At 45.1% G+C, this 16474-nt stretch overlaps 1 protein-coding gene across 5 annotated transcripts in view; it reads right to left on the minus strand.

Annotated features, from left to right (window-relative positions):
• GRIK5 (glutamate ionotropic receptor kainate type subunit 5) overlaps positions 1–16474 on the minus strand; it is a 1788232-nt gene that overhangs the window by 49337 nt on the left and 1722421 nt on the right. For all 5 annotated transcript variants that reach the window (XM_069640936.1, XM_069640937.1, XM_069640938.1 and 2 more), the window contains one exon: positions 2407–2580. In XM_069640936.1, the coding sequence (XP_069497037.1) occupies positions 2407–2580 (174 nt within the window). The remainder of the gene's footprint in view (positions 1–2406; positions 2581–16474) is intronic.

The following is a 16474-nucleotide window of genomic DNA, read 5'->3' on the forward strand; positions in this document are numbered from 1 at the left end:
AAGCCCACCCTCACCACCAATCTCACTTATGGATCTGAAGAGCATAATTCCTCTGTCTGCAATAAGACGTTGGTCCCAACCAACCAACTACTGTGACTCTCACTGCTCACACCTTGCAGGTGTGGCAATTGAAAACACCCGCGTCACACCCCAAGACACAGCTCCTGCGTGAGCCCTACACGGCGACTTCTGGCTTCTCCCACACCCTCTGCTTATCTGAGAAGGGAGGAGCGCTGGGTCTCCTAATCAGCGAGACACCACAGCTGCTCCTCATTCCCTTTTGACTTCTGAAGCCAAGTCCGTTTTTACGCACACTCCAGAATAATGACAGCCCTCTAGGGAAATAGGCCAGGAGATAGCGTGGCAAGGATAACAAGGTTTAATTGTACAGAATACAAATATCAGCAAAGGACTCTGCTCCTCGAGAGCGCTCTGGTTAATCCAAGGACAAACAGAAGCTTAAAAGGCCATGTGCCATCATTGTATACAGTACGGACTGGTGTTACTGATTGGATAGACAGTATAGATAGGCCTGCTCAATAGGGGATTGCAGGCTACGATTGATTAGTTCTGTTGCCATCGATCAGGATCCACATGGGTCAGATGGGCTCATCTCAGTCTTGGGTGAAGGTCAGGCTTCTCGTATACTACAAAGTTGCATCTAAACTAACATGGTAAGCTCCCTATTCCATCACTGTGGCATGCACCTGGGCAGCAGGGGATATGTTGCCAGGGGGGAGGGAGGATAAAATACAGTCAGTCTGACCCACACATTGAGAGCTTCATTGATACCGCACTTCCCGCACTCAAGGCCTCCAACCTGGGTTTGTTCTTTAATGTTTCCCTCCCTGTACCTCGTGTTACAAAGGCTATATTTTATGCTAGAAAGAAATACAGTTGTGCATGCTTGGATCTTTTATGGACACAAGATTTGAATTACGACAGGAGGGTTGCTTGCTTATCAGGGGATGCAGAGGTGTGGGGGTTGGGTCATTGGATTGGGCTCACTGGGTGGGGGTCAGAAGCCTATGGGCAGTTTAGTGGAGATGGATGGCCATGCTGTGGAGCCTGGGGTTTGTCCCACGCTCTAGCAGGCGCAGTCCTTGGAAGGATACCAAATGTTTGCAACAGAGAAGGGACAAGCGGGGAAATGAACTTCCTTGAGAACTGGCTGCTTAGACTGCTAGCAAACTGGGTTCATGGAGCTTGGTGGGTGCAGTGCGATTATGCAAGCCTGGGCTTTCTAGCTTACTACAAAATGGAGTTCCCTTCTTCGTGTTTTCTAGTGCTACACATCTACTTTTGGTGCTACATGGCTTCTGTATTGTGTTTTATGGTGCGGTTTTCTCCCCGTCGTACACTACATCCCTTCGTATGGAGTTTGCCTCACCTGAAAGCACCTGGCAGGGTGGAATATGCTCATTTCCATCCCAACACTTCATTTCCTCCTTTTCTTTCAGAACACTTTTGTTCTAATTCTCGCTCCAACTCATCTCACAATGTTTCTTAACACTCACTATTTAAATTTATAGTTTCAGCCGTTCTCTGCACTGACCCACGTAGTGCATTTCATGAATTTTAACAGAGGTAGACTGATTGGCAGATGGTTTTGTTTTTGCTATTTGCCTTGTTTGTAAAAGTCACACCTATGCCATTGCATTACATACGCTTAGTGGGGGGATTCTTAATCCTGCCCTTGAAGGATTGGGTAGAGGTCCCCTGTGCCACTCCGCTTGCGCAGTTCCGTTGAGCTGAGGTGCTATGCCCCCTGAGGGTATGGCTGCCCTCTCCTCCCACACTCTGGCTGAGCTCCACCCCTGGGACCACATTTCAGAACCATCTCGGCGAGTGGTGATGTACCGTCACTATGGAGACTCTTAACCCCTTACGTCTAGGTGTTCTCGGAAATGTGCCTCTGGAGATCTTCAAACCCGTACCGCAGAGTTACCTTAGTCCCTTCCTCTAGGCATCCTCCAAGCCAGACCACATGATATGATACCACACTATCTTCTCCCCCTACCAGAAGATGCTAAGATTCGTGTCTTCTGAGCTAAGGATTTGTGAGGGGATGACATTGCCATCATTGTCCTACTATCCACTTTTCGATACACACCCTTAACCATTTGCCACAGCATTGAGTCACCTTCTGCAATGTGCGAGGTGGACTGACCCCTGGAGGTATGCACAGCTAGGCCTGCCCTTAGTACACACTCTACAATTCTTTGTAATTCACCCCTACAGTAGGAATGGACACTGCCAGACTCTATACGGTCACCTGTGGGAAGATCAGACCATTTTTGCAGTACCTTTATTCTGATGCGGCTAATATTTTGCGGTAGTTGTCTTATAGATCAACAATAAACAACTAATATAAAATTGAAAATGAGGCATGCAGCAGACACCTACCAGACTCCACTGACACAGCGAGTAGAGAGCGCCCGCGGCATGATCTCTGATCCCTGCTGCATAAATCCACCCACTGGGAACCAGAGGCTATTGCCCAGCGTGTATTGGTTCTCCAGCACATTGTGACGTTCTCGTAGGCAGGGATGAGGGTTGTACCATTCGTAGGGGCTAAGCCTGGAAGGATAAAAAAGCAAAGGAGTCAGAAACAATCTGCACCCAATTACAGTTCAACGTGTGCAACTAGAGTAATGCAGACTCGAATGCCATGCACCAAACTGGCCAACCATCTTACACTCAGAGGATCAGCCAACACCTGGCATTTTGTTTGCAATTCTCCAAAGTGTGCTCCTACCTTCTCAGCACTTCAACGCCACCCTTGTGTGGTATATTGATGAATGGACTAAATTCAATGCGGCCAGCAACCTTCCAAACAATCCAACAATCCATGCGTCCCACCAGCCACCTAACATGCCACCCACCAAAACATCATAGCACTCGACCAACGCAACATCAGCTCAGCTAACATACCACTGTACAAGTGTACAACACAGCCTACCCATCTGATTATCTTGAAAACTGCAGTGAAGTCCAACCCTCTACTCTACTATCAGCATAATATTTCTACCACAAACCCCGGGATACTAAGTACAAGCATCCTACACACCGATGCAATCATCCTATAACCCTCACACATCAGGTCACTCACCCCGGCACTCACCAACCACCTGCCTATCCATCCTGCTACCTGACAACTTATTCTACCACCCGTATACAACCTCAACAAACACCCAACTAACCATCCTGATGCTAAGCCAATTACAATATCCCCCGCCCACAAACCAACCTAACACCCTCCATGAATCTTACCTACATTGCACCACTAATTTAAAACCGTACCACATCCATCCACAAGCCTCCTGCCTTTCACATGGCTATCAGCCAATCAGTCTTGCCACTCACTGAAGAAAACACTCAGCTAACCCTCATGGTCATCCTGCCACTCAATTACAAACCACTGTTTCCAACCATCATGCCACACACACAACTATCCTACTTTTTACTCTTCTAGCAAGACAAACATCTTCCCGCTCACCCAACTAACCAGTTACCCACTCATACATACTACCAATCTCCCACCTAACCTGCACCCACACAACCATCCTATCATTAAAGTACTTGCGCAACTTGCCAACCAACCACCAACCATCCACCCCACAAACTGTCATCTATCCATCCTACATCTCTCCTATACTGATGCCTGACTATTGCACCACTCATCCATTATCCCCCACTCTCTGGCTGGGATAAATCACTTTTGACGAATGGAACTTTGCTGAATACATTTTTAATGCATTTCTTTTGCCACTTTATTTAACCACAAACAGGTAGATGGTAAGTCGAGGTTAGGTAATTAGTGGGGGTGGAAGGAGAGCTCCACCCCGCTCCCCCGCCTTCGGTGTTTGTAGTCAAAGAGCAGCAGATCGTAGCAAAAAATCCAGGGAAGTTGTCATTTGGCCAAGAGAAATGCGGCAAACCTTCGTAGAACCCCGTGGAACACTCATTCCTCTCCTGTACTGTCTTACAGTTTTCATGCCTCTGTTTTCTAGTCTGTAGCTCTTTTTTACTGTGTTTGACTGCTTCACCGTTTATTTCTCTCTGTCTGAATTGTCCCAGCTTGACTCTTACAGCAATCCTTAGCTCTCTCTTCCTGCTTCTTCCTGCCTATTTCTTACTCTCTGGCTGTCCCTTGGCTCATGTGCTGCCACCTTTGTTTAACCCAATCTATTTATTCTACTTATCCTCTAAGGATGCTCTCCATCCCTCTCTCCTGCTTTCATTTGTTTAGTTTCAACTTTTCTCTTTTCATCTCATTGTGTTTCTAAATTATGTCAATTATTGTGTTCTTTCCTCTTATGACCCTTCTTCATGTCACTGTCTGTTTTTCCTTTCTGCTTCCCTCCGTTTCCCATCTTCTCTTTCTTACTGTTTTTCTTTTAAAACATGTTTTTAACCACTGGTCAGTTAATTGGCTTCACGTATTACCAACCACTCCAAGGTGTCTGCAGGAGAGTGGTATACATTTTCATGGTGGATAGAGCTCTTTAAATTTCAATTATCGAGTAGGGCTCAGATATTGTATGATATGATATGGCATTTATAACACACCTTTACACAAGTGTTTCAAGGTGCGATCACAGTTAGATATGTCTAGTCAACAGCTACAATGGGGGACGATTTACAGTAGGTGGACCGCAGTATGGCATGGTGTGAAATCTACTAATAGAAGGCTACTGTGAGTGCCTTTGTGTAAGCACACCCTACACCTTCGCGGCGGGATGCAGCATGGGCACAGTGGTACAGCATTGCACCTCTGGACTAGGTGGCAGGAGATGCAATAGGAACTTGCAGATCCAAGTAGAACCCGGATCTATTGAAAAAAACAGCTGTTTGCGTTGCTTTTGGGAGGAGGCTGTGGCTTTCTGTATGTCTGAGGTATGGTCGATCCATTGGCACGGGCAACTGAGGAGCGGGACTTGGATGTGCTTTTTTCTTCTTAGATTTGTGTTGCGAGTTATGACTTTTGTGTGATGCAGGATTAGCCCCACCAATAGATTGACTTGCCTCAGTAGGCGGGGCTTTCAGGTGACCCATGTGCGGATGATTCAAAAGAGTTCAAAGCGGGAGCAGGGGACGGGGGGCAGGTTCTCTCACCATCATGGGTATCCAATGCGAGGGTCATAGGATACGCCGCCGGAAACACCGACTCAGTGGGGAGTCCTTTTTTGTATCCACGTCTGGACTGTAACGCCGCCTCCACTGTGGAAAATGCTGAAAGGGGGGATTTATTATCTCATTTCAACCCGCGGTGGTGGGTGGACATGGGTGTTAACGGCGCCCAGCCCGAGCCTAAGGAGGCCCGAGCAAAGCGAGGGCCTCAGCAAGGGCTGGGGGACATCACGGGACATGTCTGACCCTCAACAAAAGGTTGAAAGTCATTCGCGCCCAGGGTTTATCCGGGGTGCAATGGGTTTACTTTTTTAATGGTTTTTCGGGAGATGAGCTTATCCATCCGCAAGACCATTTCGCCGAGAGAGAGAGAAAAAAGAAATGGCTACCGCCATAGGAAAAGGGACTTTGTCCCTTTTCTATTTTTAAGCCAGTGGTCGCTGTTGGCAAGGAACATGGGGACTGGAGCATAAATGCTCTGCTCCCAAAGGAAAGTGGGGAGGGGGGTAAGGGAGGGTGTGGAGTGTCAGTGGGTGGTCATAGTCATTTGGACTTACCTTTCATCTGCTGCCTTCCTTGCTGCCAGTGCACTGCAATTGCAGTGTTGATCAGTATAAAGCAGTGCTGATGAAGGGAAGGCCAGTTGTACAAAACTTGGAATGTGTTGCCACACTAGAGCGGGCAGTGACTAGGGTGATCCACACCCGAGAAAGACAATTTCTCATTGGATAAACTGTCTTCCCCGAGTGCGAATTGTGATTTACCTAGAAGGGCATTGACATTTGGTAGCGTTTGTGGGTTTGGTGTTGTGTATAAATAGCCTCTAGAAAGTAAAAGGAGGGGCTTCTGTGGGCTTGGTGGTTGCATCAGAAGCGCATGGATTGCCATTGTACATCATGTTTTTGATAGTTGCTGTGGGTAGTAGCTATTGTTGAATGACATCACTTTGATTTGCTCTTTATGTTTTCCTAATCTTGCTCTTTAACTCGTTTTGCTTTCTTCCCCTCTGTTTCATCGCATGCCTCGCCTCTCGTCAGGGGATGTACCAGCCCCTGCAGGGGTTGCTCGAGGGACGTCCCACATAGTGTGGGCGCCCCTCTGGCAGCCCCCCTCCCCGCTATGGAGGTTCCTCCCCCCTTCTGCTCTATCACGAGTGCGGGCTGTCGTCCCCAGGGCCGGCATTTCCGGCTAGCCCTGGGGACGGCCTACATATACAGAGGAGGACTGCAAAAATGGCTTCTTTAGCAGTCCTCCTCCATCGGATTACCCACCCACCCTCACCTAATGGCAGGTTAGGGAGGACAAATGGATGGAACTGGGGTATGAGGAGCAGCTAGGTTGGTAAAGACAGTGAGGTAGGAATTAGGTGGGAGGGAGGAGCAGTTGTAAGTGGCAGTGTGGTAACCACTTTCAAGGGTTGGCTTTCTTTATGGGGTATTAGTTGACCAAATTTGTATCCAGACAGCGAGGTATCAATAGGGGTAAAGGACAATGGTTACAAATGATTTCTTACTGCAAACAGTTTTAATGTTACATTTACAGTGTTTTTTATGTTTTTGTGGCAGGTGGTTTAGTTGTTCCAATTTTAAGAATTGAGTGGGGGTTGTGTCGGGAGAAAGGGTGGAAAAAGGTTTGCAGGTTTCAATTTGTATTAATTCTTACTTACCTTTTTAGCGGAAATCGAGGTGTAAGTGGGTGCAGAGGACAGTGTTTTTTAAGGTTATTGAGGCAAGGGGTATAGTTGTTCCCATTTTAAGCATTGACAGGGGTGTGTGTCAGAAGAAAAGGTTTGAAAAATGTTTTCAGGCTTCAATTTTCAGCGGAGATCGAGGTGTAAGTGGGTGAAGGGAATTGTGTGAAATTGCTTGCTTTATCTTGTACTAATTGTTCCTTTTTGTCACAGGCGGAGTTAGGGGCAGTCCTAGCCGGGGATGAGTTTGCCGCGGCTTGAACCATGGGCGGTTTCCCGATGGCCGTACCCGAACCAAAGTCAGATGACGGGCATTGGATCCCTATGGACACTGGAGACTCCTCACCTTCATGTGCAGTGGCCCGAGGGAGAAGCTTTCTGTGCACCAATCTGGCGCATATGTCCGGTGCCTTGTGACATGCATGGTGGTGGCAAGGGGACACCGGAACAGTCAGAAGTAGCCCCACATTTTGGGGGCTAGGCGTTTTTTGTGGTATAGATGGTCATGAACCATGGTGCTTTAGGGCTGGGACTGCCTCCATTTTTGTATGTGTGCTCCAATAAACTGTGATCTGTGTTTCCAAAAAAGTGTAAAATGGTGTTGGACTATTATTCACTGACTGCTAAGGTTTTGGTTTCCAAGATATGTCATCCTTACACATTAAGGGGGTGGGGGGGAGCGCCAATGGGGGCTGACATCGCTATGTGTTTCATTTTTACTTTTTCCTGTTTCGCCATTTTCCCCCTCCCTTGAGTATTTTCTGAACTGTAACAGAACCTGCAATCAAGCCTCACCTGCACCTTCCTCTGCGCCATCGACAGATCATAAATGATTTAGAATAAAACAGCTGCAGGGGGAGAGACGTTGTGGGAGGAGGGGGCAGCAAAGCATGAAAGAACAGAAAAAAACAAAGCAAGATTCCAGAAGCGTGCCTTGAGGTGGGTGGGCCAAGATCAAAACAACCCGCCTGGGATGAAGCTACAAGAGAAAAATGGTGGAGGGAGGCAGAGGTTATTCAATCAAAAATCAGTGTACCCTTATTTGTGTCTTCACCAGAGCCACACGCATTCTCCATTTCCTGCAAACCTCGTCCTATTTTTTTTATGTATTTAGTATTTCTGTTCCCATCTCCTACCCTTCTCTAGTTTCCAGTTCATCTTGCATTCCTGCCCATTCTGTTACCCCGTCCCACATACACACGCACACACACACAGCGTGCTCCTCTCTCCCACTACAAGGAATGCCATTTTGTTTCACTTCCCTTCCGCGTTTCCTCATATCTGGGACAGTGGATAGGGAAATGGATCTCCTTTTGCACGTGGCCCGGGTCAGACTGCTTACTGATCCGCTCTTGCTCAGAGCTCAAGCCTCTCAGTGCCAGCCTGTTCTGATCTCCAGCCGGTGACCCCTGACCGTGCGCCCATTCATATGCCGCGGTGCAGCTACTGCTGTCAAGCTGCCTGTAGCATTACATGACCTTGGTGGTCTGTTTATGTGCTCAATGTTTCTCATGATATGCTTTTGACAGTAAAGTGTCTATCTTTTCTTGGGGAAGTTTGGCTCTCGCTTGGTGGTTTGTGAGGTGCTTTTTCAGTGTCCAGGGGATTAGTTGTCTCATTTTGCCCAGTTTACTGCAATTGGAACTGGTACTTTCCTGAGATCCATTAGCCAATGCCCTGTGTTTTTCTCAACATGAAATGCATTTCCCCCTAGCAGGGCGAGGCACGCATTTTGGGGAATTGTTGTACCCTTCAATACCACATATTTACGGTGGTGCTAGCGTCCCTCATGATATATTCTTGGGTAAAGGCCGGGCGCCAGAATGCATGCTATGTGACTGGGATTTATACATTGCACCACTGCCATTTGCATGGTCTCCAGGCGCCCTGGCAGATCTGAAAATAAGAGAGGTCAGTTTGTTGGTGGGAGGAGAGGGAGAGTGCACGAGTGGTTTTGCTATGGTGTTGGTAGTTTCAGTATGGAGCAAATTATCACTGTGGGGTGGTTTGCTTCTGGGTGGTCTGGGATGATAGGTGCAGGTGTTTGCGTATATATGGGATGCTTTGTTGTCCCTTGGCGTAAGGATACATTGGCGTTGTTGAGACTTTGAGTTATTGGAGGAAGTATGGGGTTCTGCTTTTTGGTGCAGTGTTGTCAAACTGGAAATTATATCGTGCCTTCTATTGCTATGAATATATGTATATTGGCCTACGCCAAGCTGATAACAAGCTACTTGTGAAGAAATTCGTGTCACAAGGTCCTGACTCTAGAATCAATGTAAACCGCCATTTTAGGTTCTCTCTCCCTGTAAAGTCACCCTGTGAGTTAAAATGGTGGGCAATGTCATTCAGAATAGAACACGGCCGTCATGACCCCTGTGTGCAGCTAATATGTAACCTGCCTGCAGGCCACTTGTTAGGGTCATGAACTGAGACCTTGTCCTTTGCTGACCTGTGTGTAATGGATTACCTGTGTCAACGAAACTGATCTATGTACATATATTAACTGCAATGTCGTTTGAATAACTGAATGGGAACGCCTGTTTAACTACATTGTATAAACTATGTCCTAAGGCTTAATGTTAAACCTAGAGAATACACTGTTACCATTTTGACTTGTTGATGTGTAAACCAAAGATGAACTAGATACATATAGACGAACAAATTAGAAGCGAACCTGGCATGAACCCTAGATCAGTAATGTATTTATGGAATAGTTAACCCGCAGTAGGGCTGGACAGCAGGCTGAAAATTGTATAAAAGCCTGACTGTTTCAATGAATATTCCCACTCACTGAGCACACCGAACCACGCTGGAGTTCGCTGTGTTGTACTGAGGGCCGATAGCTATCTGATTTGTCTTTGACTTTTTGCAACTGTTTAGCATAAAATAAAGACCATTGTATATTCCTTTGTAACCTGTGTTTGGTGTATTTCCATTTTGGGCTACCCACCCTCATATTATTTCTTTGTTTTCACAGTGTAGGGGGCTATATGTTGTATTTAGGTGATATAGTTGTTTTCTGTGTAGCATGTTTGCAGATGCATTGAGGCATGTAGTATGGGCTCATGGAGAAAAAGCGATTGCAGCCCTCATGACATTGGGTTAAGTCATAGTCGTGCAGGTAGTTTGTTTAACTGAAACCCTTTCTGCCCAGTTTCCCAGCGTCAGATTTGTTAGTTCTCGCCTCAACACGGCCTAAGGCTTGCAAGTTGGCTCAGCATATTAAACAGCTTTGTTTTCTTTCCTGGAGCTCAGTTGTTACTCTATTGTGCATTTTCCATTGGGGAGGGAGTTCCAGAGTGTCGTTGAGATGTTTGAAAATACTGATCCACCGTATTTCCTTATAGAATAACATTTGGTTAGAGGTATATGTCATTGCTAGAACTTCTGGTTCTGTTTGCTCTGTAGATAGAGGTTTTCCTTGCAGGAATTCTGCTTCCTGCACATGAATTGCTCTGTGAACAGTGCAGAGTGTTTTGAAATTGATCCTTTTCTTGGAGGTAGCCAGTGTTTAGTGATCTTAGTGCAGGCATGATGTGTTCTCTCTTGTTGAGTGAAGGAGGTTTTCTACTGCATTCTGGATTAATTGTAGTTTTTTGTTGAGGTCGTCAGGTATGTAAAGATCGGTGCTTTGTCATAGTATATTCTTGACATAACAAGCAAGATGAGGCGAGTGTTGTGGTTACAAAAGTGAAAAGGCTAATACCAGTCTGATAGATCGTAGGAGGAACACGCATTTCTTTACTATTGCGTTAACATGAGGTTACAGTGCTACATCATTGTCCATCGGGATTCCAAGATTTGTGACGTCTTCTGAGGCTTCTGGTCTGATATCCATTTCAGAGGCCATGCTATGGGCCGCTGGATAGAAGGGTTGTTGGAAATGATCATGATTTCAATGTTATCCAGTTTCAGTTTAAGGATGTTGTTGCTCATCCATGCATTGATTTGTGTGAGGCAACTGACAAGGGTTTGGTCCATGTCTTTGCTGTTGGTGATTTTGTAGATGATTTGAGTGTCATTTGCATAGTTGTAGCATGTAAACAAGTGTCGTTTGATGAGTTTCATGCAAAGAGCCGTGTGGATGTTGAAGAGTACTGGTGAGAGGGATGAGCCTTGTGAAACAGCACATGTGAGCATGAGTGAGGGTGAGCTGAAAAGTGGAGCCGGGGGGTTCTGTTCTTTCTGTCAAGAAGGATTTCATCCGTTGTGGCGCAGTGTTGCTTACTACTGTTTCTTCTATTCGTTTGATGAATTTTGAATGGTGGACTGTGTGAAAAGCCACTGAAGGTTCTAAGAGTATCAGTGCAAAGGTGGTGTTTGAGTTTGAGTTTGAGTTTATTTTTAGGTCCCCCCAAATGGACAGTAGTGCTGATCTCATATGTTTGAAACCAACCTGTGTCTGGTCCGTTAGATGGTTGGTTTCCACGTGTGCTAGGATGTGTCCATTTGCGTATGCTTCTAAAAGTTTGGCCATGCAAGGGATGTTGGATATTGGCCGGTAGTTGGTGGGGCTGTCTGTGCTTCTGGTGAAATCTTTGAGAAGGGGTTTAATGTAGGTCGGTTTAAAGCATCTGGTGCAGTTCCCGTTTCCAGTGAGACGTTAATGAGCTTGCAGAAGTATTGTGTAGGCGCTCCTTTGATGTGGATGTTCTTGTAGATGTCTGGTGGTCAGGAATTTACTGGGAAGCTGGCCTTGTTGCTTTCCTGCACCAGTTTAGTAAAGTCTTCTGTTGAGATCTTCTGCGGTTGCTACTGCGGTTGCGTCGGTGATGATATTGTTGTGTATGGCCTTGGGAATAGTGCTAATGAGTTGCTGGATCTTTATAACCTTGTTTTTAAAGTGGTTTGCAAGGTCATCACAGAGTTTCTGCAAGAGAGTGGGGACGTTGTTGCATGGTGCCCAGATTCTTATCTCATTAATGGTGTTGAACATTTCTTTCTGTGTATTGCTTGCTTTCATGATTCATTCGGCATAGTGCAGATCCTTTGCGTTTAGGGGGTCTGCTTTATAAAGTATCTGTTTTTGGTATGCAATTGTATCATATTGGTCATTTTGTTTCCTCCATTCTTGTTCTAATTTCTAGTTTGTTTTCTTCAAAGCTCAGAGGTGGGGCTAAAGCATCTTGAGGTCAATTTCCTTTGGGAGTGGGTGAAGAGATTCCTCTGTTCTATGGCATGTAGGGTGCCAGTGACCAATTTTTGGAGTTTATCAAGTATTTGTTCTAGTTGTTGTATATTCAGGAAAGAGTTGTGTGGTTTTGTGGATTCCAATATGGTATTTTGTATGTGTATTTTTTGTTTGTATTGTATTTGAGATTTATAAAGTGCTTTAATCCAAAGAGCTGTACGGAGATACATAAACATGCCACAATAACATGAAAATATAAGCAAGAATAGAACAACAATCAGCCTTGTATATCAGTTTGCAATATATAGGTCTTCAGTGAGGAACAAAATAAAGACTATGAAGACATAGAACAGAGAGAAAGTGGAAGAGAATTCCAATGAAAGGGGGCTAACAATGTAAAAGAATGAAAGTGGCAACTAGCACAGGGAGGATGAGATGCACAGGAGAAATTGTGACTGATAGTGAAGAGAACAAGTAGGGATATAAAATGAGACCAGTGAAGAAAGATAAGTAGGTGCAAGATTTTGAAGAGATTTAAAAACTACACACAAAAAGTTAATTTGAGACAAGAATGGAATGAGAACCAGCCAAGTATAGAAAGAGAAGAGAATTAAATCACGTTGGGGGAGAAGATAAAGAAGATGAAATGGAAGCATTAAAAACGTATTTTAGCGGTGCAAGGCAGGAGAAAGGAAGACCAACTTGAGAAACTGAACAATAGAAAAGTCAGAAATGTCTTTTTAGGAGGAGATCAGGAGTTTTGTTGCATCAAAAGTTAAGAAAGGAAAAGCTTTGCAGATGTTATACAAATGATAACAACCAGCGCAGGAAGATAAAGAGTCATGAATGAAGGATAAGTCATAATCAAAGTAAAGTCCCAAGTTACGAGCCAAGGAAGAAATAGAAAGCAAAGAGGAATTAAAAAAAATAGAGGGGGAGGAAGAGGAGAAGGAATAGTGTTTGCAGGGAAAAGGAGTACTTCACCTTTGGCAGCAATTAATACAAAGAAATGTTCTGTCATCCAGGAATTGATAGCTAGGAGACATGTAGAGAGTTTATTGTGAACTTCAGGAGCAAAATAAGAGATAGGCAAGAAGTGTTGAGTTTTGTCCACATAAAAGTGGCGAGAAAGACCAAACGATGAAATAAATTGTGACAAAGGAGAAGTATAGAGAGAAAAAAGGAATGGACCAAGGACCGAGTCTTGGGGAACACCATGAAAAAGAGGAAATATATCAGAGGTTGATCCAGCCCAAGAGACCGAAAATGTCCTTTGTGATAAGTAGGACGGGAACCAAGAAAGAACAGACCCTGAGAATCCAAAAGAGGAAAAAGAGGAAAGTAAGAGAGAGTGATCAACAGTGTCAAAAACACAGACAAACCTAACAAAATAAGCAAAGATGAGTATTTAAAATAACATGCTGACAGTAAAGAATTAAAAATGGAAAGTAGAGCAGTTTCAGTGGAATGAAGGGCTGGAACCCTGACTAAAAATGAGGACGAATAGAATTATCAAAATAAAAGTAGAAACTTGAGAATAGACAAGATATTCAAGTCATTTCGAGAGATAAGGCAAAAGAGAAATAGGACACAAGTTAGAAGCAAGGGAAGGATCAGAAGAAGGTTTTTTCAGGTTAGGAAGAATAGAAGCATGCTTTAAAGAGGCAGGAAAAACAGAAGTTGAAAGACAAATGTTAAATAGAGGAGTTAGATAAGAAACAAGAGAAGGATAGATTTTAGGAAATAGCACTGATGAACTAGGGTCAAGCGGAGATGCAGTAGCGTGAGCCCGGGTTAACACGAGAGAGGTATCATCATTCGTAACAGGTGAAAAATAAGCAATAGTATTATTGGGAGACAATGGTGGGACAGTCTTACCAGAAGAAGAAATAGCGATTCTGTCAGCTATGGCATGGGGGTGAAGAAACACAAGCATTTGGGATTACAAAAGGGGTACGATAGGGCTGTGCCCTGGCAGCCCTTCCGTTCAATTTTTATTTCCAAGAAATAATTGATGCACTGATAGAAGGGTGCCGGGATTGCCCTAAGATGACAGAGGACATGTACCCTGCATTATTTTATGTGGATGATGCAGTCCTTCTTGTAACAACTCTGCAAGGCCTGGATAATGCCCAGAAAATGTTTGCAACTAAATGCAAGGATTTGCAATTGAGTCTGAATATACAAAAGTCTAAGGTTCTTGTTTTTAAACTGCGCTTTTCTAAAACCAGGCAACTTGTGCTAAAGGTGGATGGAGTGCAGCTCGATCAAGTCAAACATTTTGATTATCTTGGAGTAAGATTTCAAGAATCTGAAGGTTGGGTTGCTCTGGTGGCCCGTGCTGCTGTTACATTAGAAACATTGTGCGGGTCAATTAAGGCTTTCATGGTAGCCATGGACACAGTGCAATCTCCCCTGCCCTGGACATCTATAAAAAGCAGGCCCTCCCTGCGGCAATGTATGGGGCAGAAATTCGGGGTTATGCTAATATTGTTAAACTTACTATCAGTGAGCAAATGTTCCTGAAAAAACGGACTCTCCTCCCAAACAGTTCTCCTTCTGCGCTAGTCCTCCTGGAGCTAGATGTTATGCCCGTGGGTGTGCTGGCTGGTCTTCGGCCAGTTCTCTTTTGAATAAGAATATGGAAACAAGCAGAGTGGGAGAAGCCCCGTAAGGCCTTGTGCCATTTTATGACCCTGGATGGGGGGAGATCAATTGAGTGGCTTTGTGATTTAAAAAAGTCTCTCTAGCTCCGGGGAGGCCCTAGTACATGGGATGCCTCACAGAATATGTTTAGTGACATGAAGCTGGCTATTAAGGCACAAGCAGGACTAAGAGCACGTGATCAACTACAGGTGGATGCGCTGAGGTTAAATGTGGGCCCTGGTGTCAAATGTGGTATGCCCGGGCACAAGGGATATTTGGATATGATTTAGCCGGCATATGAAAAATCCTTGTACCTGCAACTGAGAATAGGTATCCTTCTGGTAGCCGCCCTTACGCAATCTTGAAATGGAATATGTGGTTCAGCAAAGGAGACTCTATCACATTTTTTGTTAGTTTATGTAAAGACAGTGGGCCTCATCACAAGTTCAGCGGTAGCCTTGCCGGTAAAAGCGACAGGCTTCCGCTGAACTTGCGAATTTTACCGGCACCCGGCAATGGGCAATTCCTGGGGTATTCTGGCCCCACCGGACCCGGTAATTGCCCATTGCCGGGTGCCAGTATTTATTTCTCCCCATTCTCATTTCAGCCCCATAGGGCTCAATGGGAAAGGGGAGGTAACGGTGCCGGCGAGACCGTGAAGGTCTGCTCGCAGGTGCCGTTCTGCCTGGCAGGTCGAACCTGCCGGGCTGACAGGCACCCGCGGGAAGACCTTGTAGTTTGCCGATCCGGTAACTACGGTACCGGCAAGATTACCGGTACCGTAGTTACCGGACCAGCAAACTTTTTAATGAGGCTCAATGTATCTCAGACATAAATATTTGATTCCACTTATCAAGGAGGCAGGGATAAGAGACACTTGTGCAGCAATCCAGTACCTAAAACAGAATCTTTAACCGAAGGTAGTCTTCGCCACTGCCCGTTTTGCCCATAGGTCATGGTTGCCAAGAACAAAGTTTATTGATCAACTATGGTTGCCAAGAACAAAGTTTATTGATCAACTAACTATTGTTTAAATTGAATGTAGAGTAATTGTTATTTCAAGGCTGCAAGTGACTCTCTCCTCATAGTTTTAATGAAAATATCTTGTTTTTTTAACTGTTTGTTGATTTCTAAACTTGCTTTTTATGGCTTTTTAATCTATTGAATTTTGATGTATGCTTAAAAGTCTGTATAAGAAAAGTAGAAATGGAGGATTCAATGGAGGCACGAAGAGAGGTCACCTTAGAGGAGAAACATAAAGCACGGCCAGATGCGGATAAAGTTGAGTTGCAAGAATGAGCAGGCGTAGCAGGAGAGAGAAGAGCAGGCATAGCAGGAGAGAGAAGAGCAGGCGTAGCAGGAGAGAGAAGACGTGTAAGAGTTTGGAACAAACCTTTAGGATGAGTTAGTAGTCCGTTTTGGACCTGGACCTGCACCAACAGCGCTCAAGGCGGTGAAGTGCACATCACACAGCGCAAAGTTGAGAGGAAAGTAAGGGTTGAGGGGGTTTACGAGCGTGATAGAATGTAGATGTTGGGTAAAGAGCATCCCGTGAAACAATAAGGGAGGATGACAAGGAAATAGCAGCCTCGTCGGCAGATAAAGTAGCGAATGAGATATATGAAGGAAGTTCAGCAGTACACGATGAGACAAACAGAGGGGCATGAAAGGTGTGCAGATCCCGCCTACAATGTGAAGTTGTAATGAGCAAAGGAGAATCAGGTACAAGAGGGGCAGGAGAAATGGAGAAGGAAAGAAGATGACGATCAGAGAGGTAGACTGCAATCGCAGACACAGGAGATGTGGCAAGAGAAGGCGTGAAAATACCATCTAATGAAGAACCGATGTATGCGAGGGGAGGAGTAGAAAGA

This window comes from Ambystoma mexicanum, chromosome 1q, assembly GCF_040938575.1.
Source record: "Ambystoma mexicanum isolate Mex_15411 chromosome 1q, UKY_AmexF1_1, whole genome shotgun sequence".
Lineage (NCBI taxonomy): Eukaryota > Metazoa > Chordata > Amphibia > Caudata > Ambystomatidae > Ambystoma > Ambystoma mexicanum.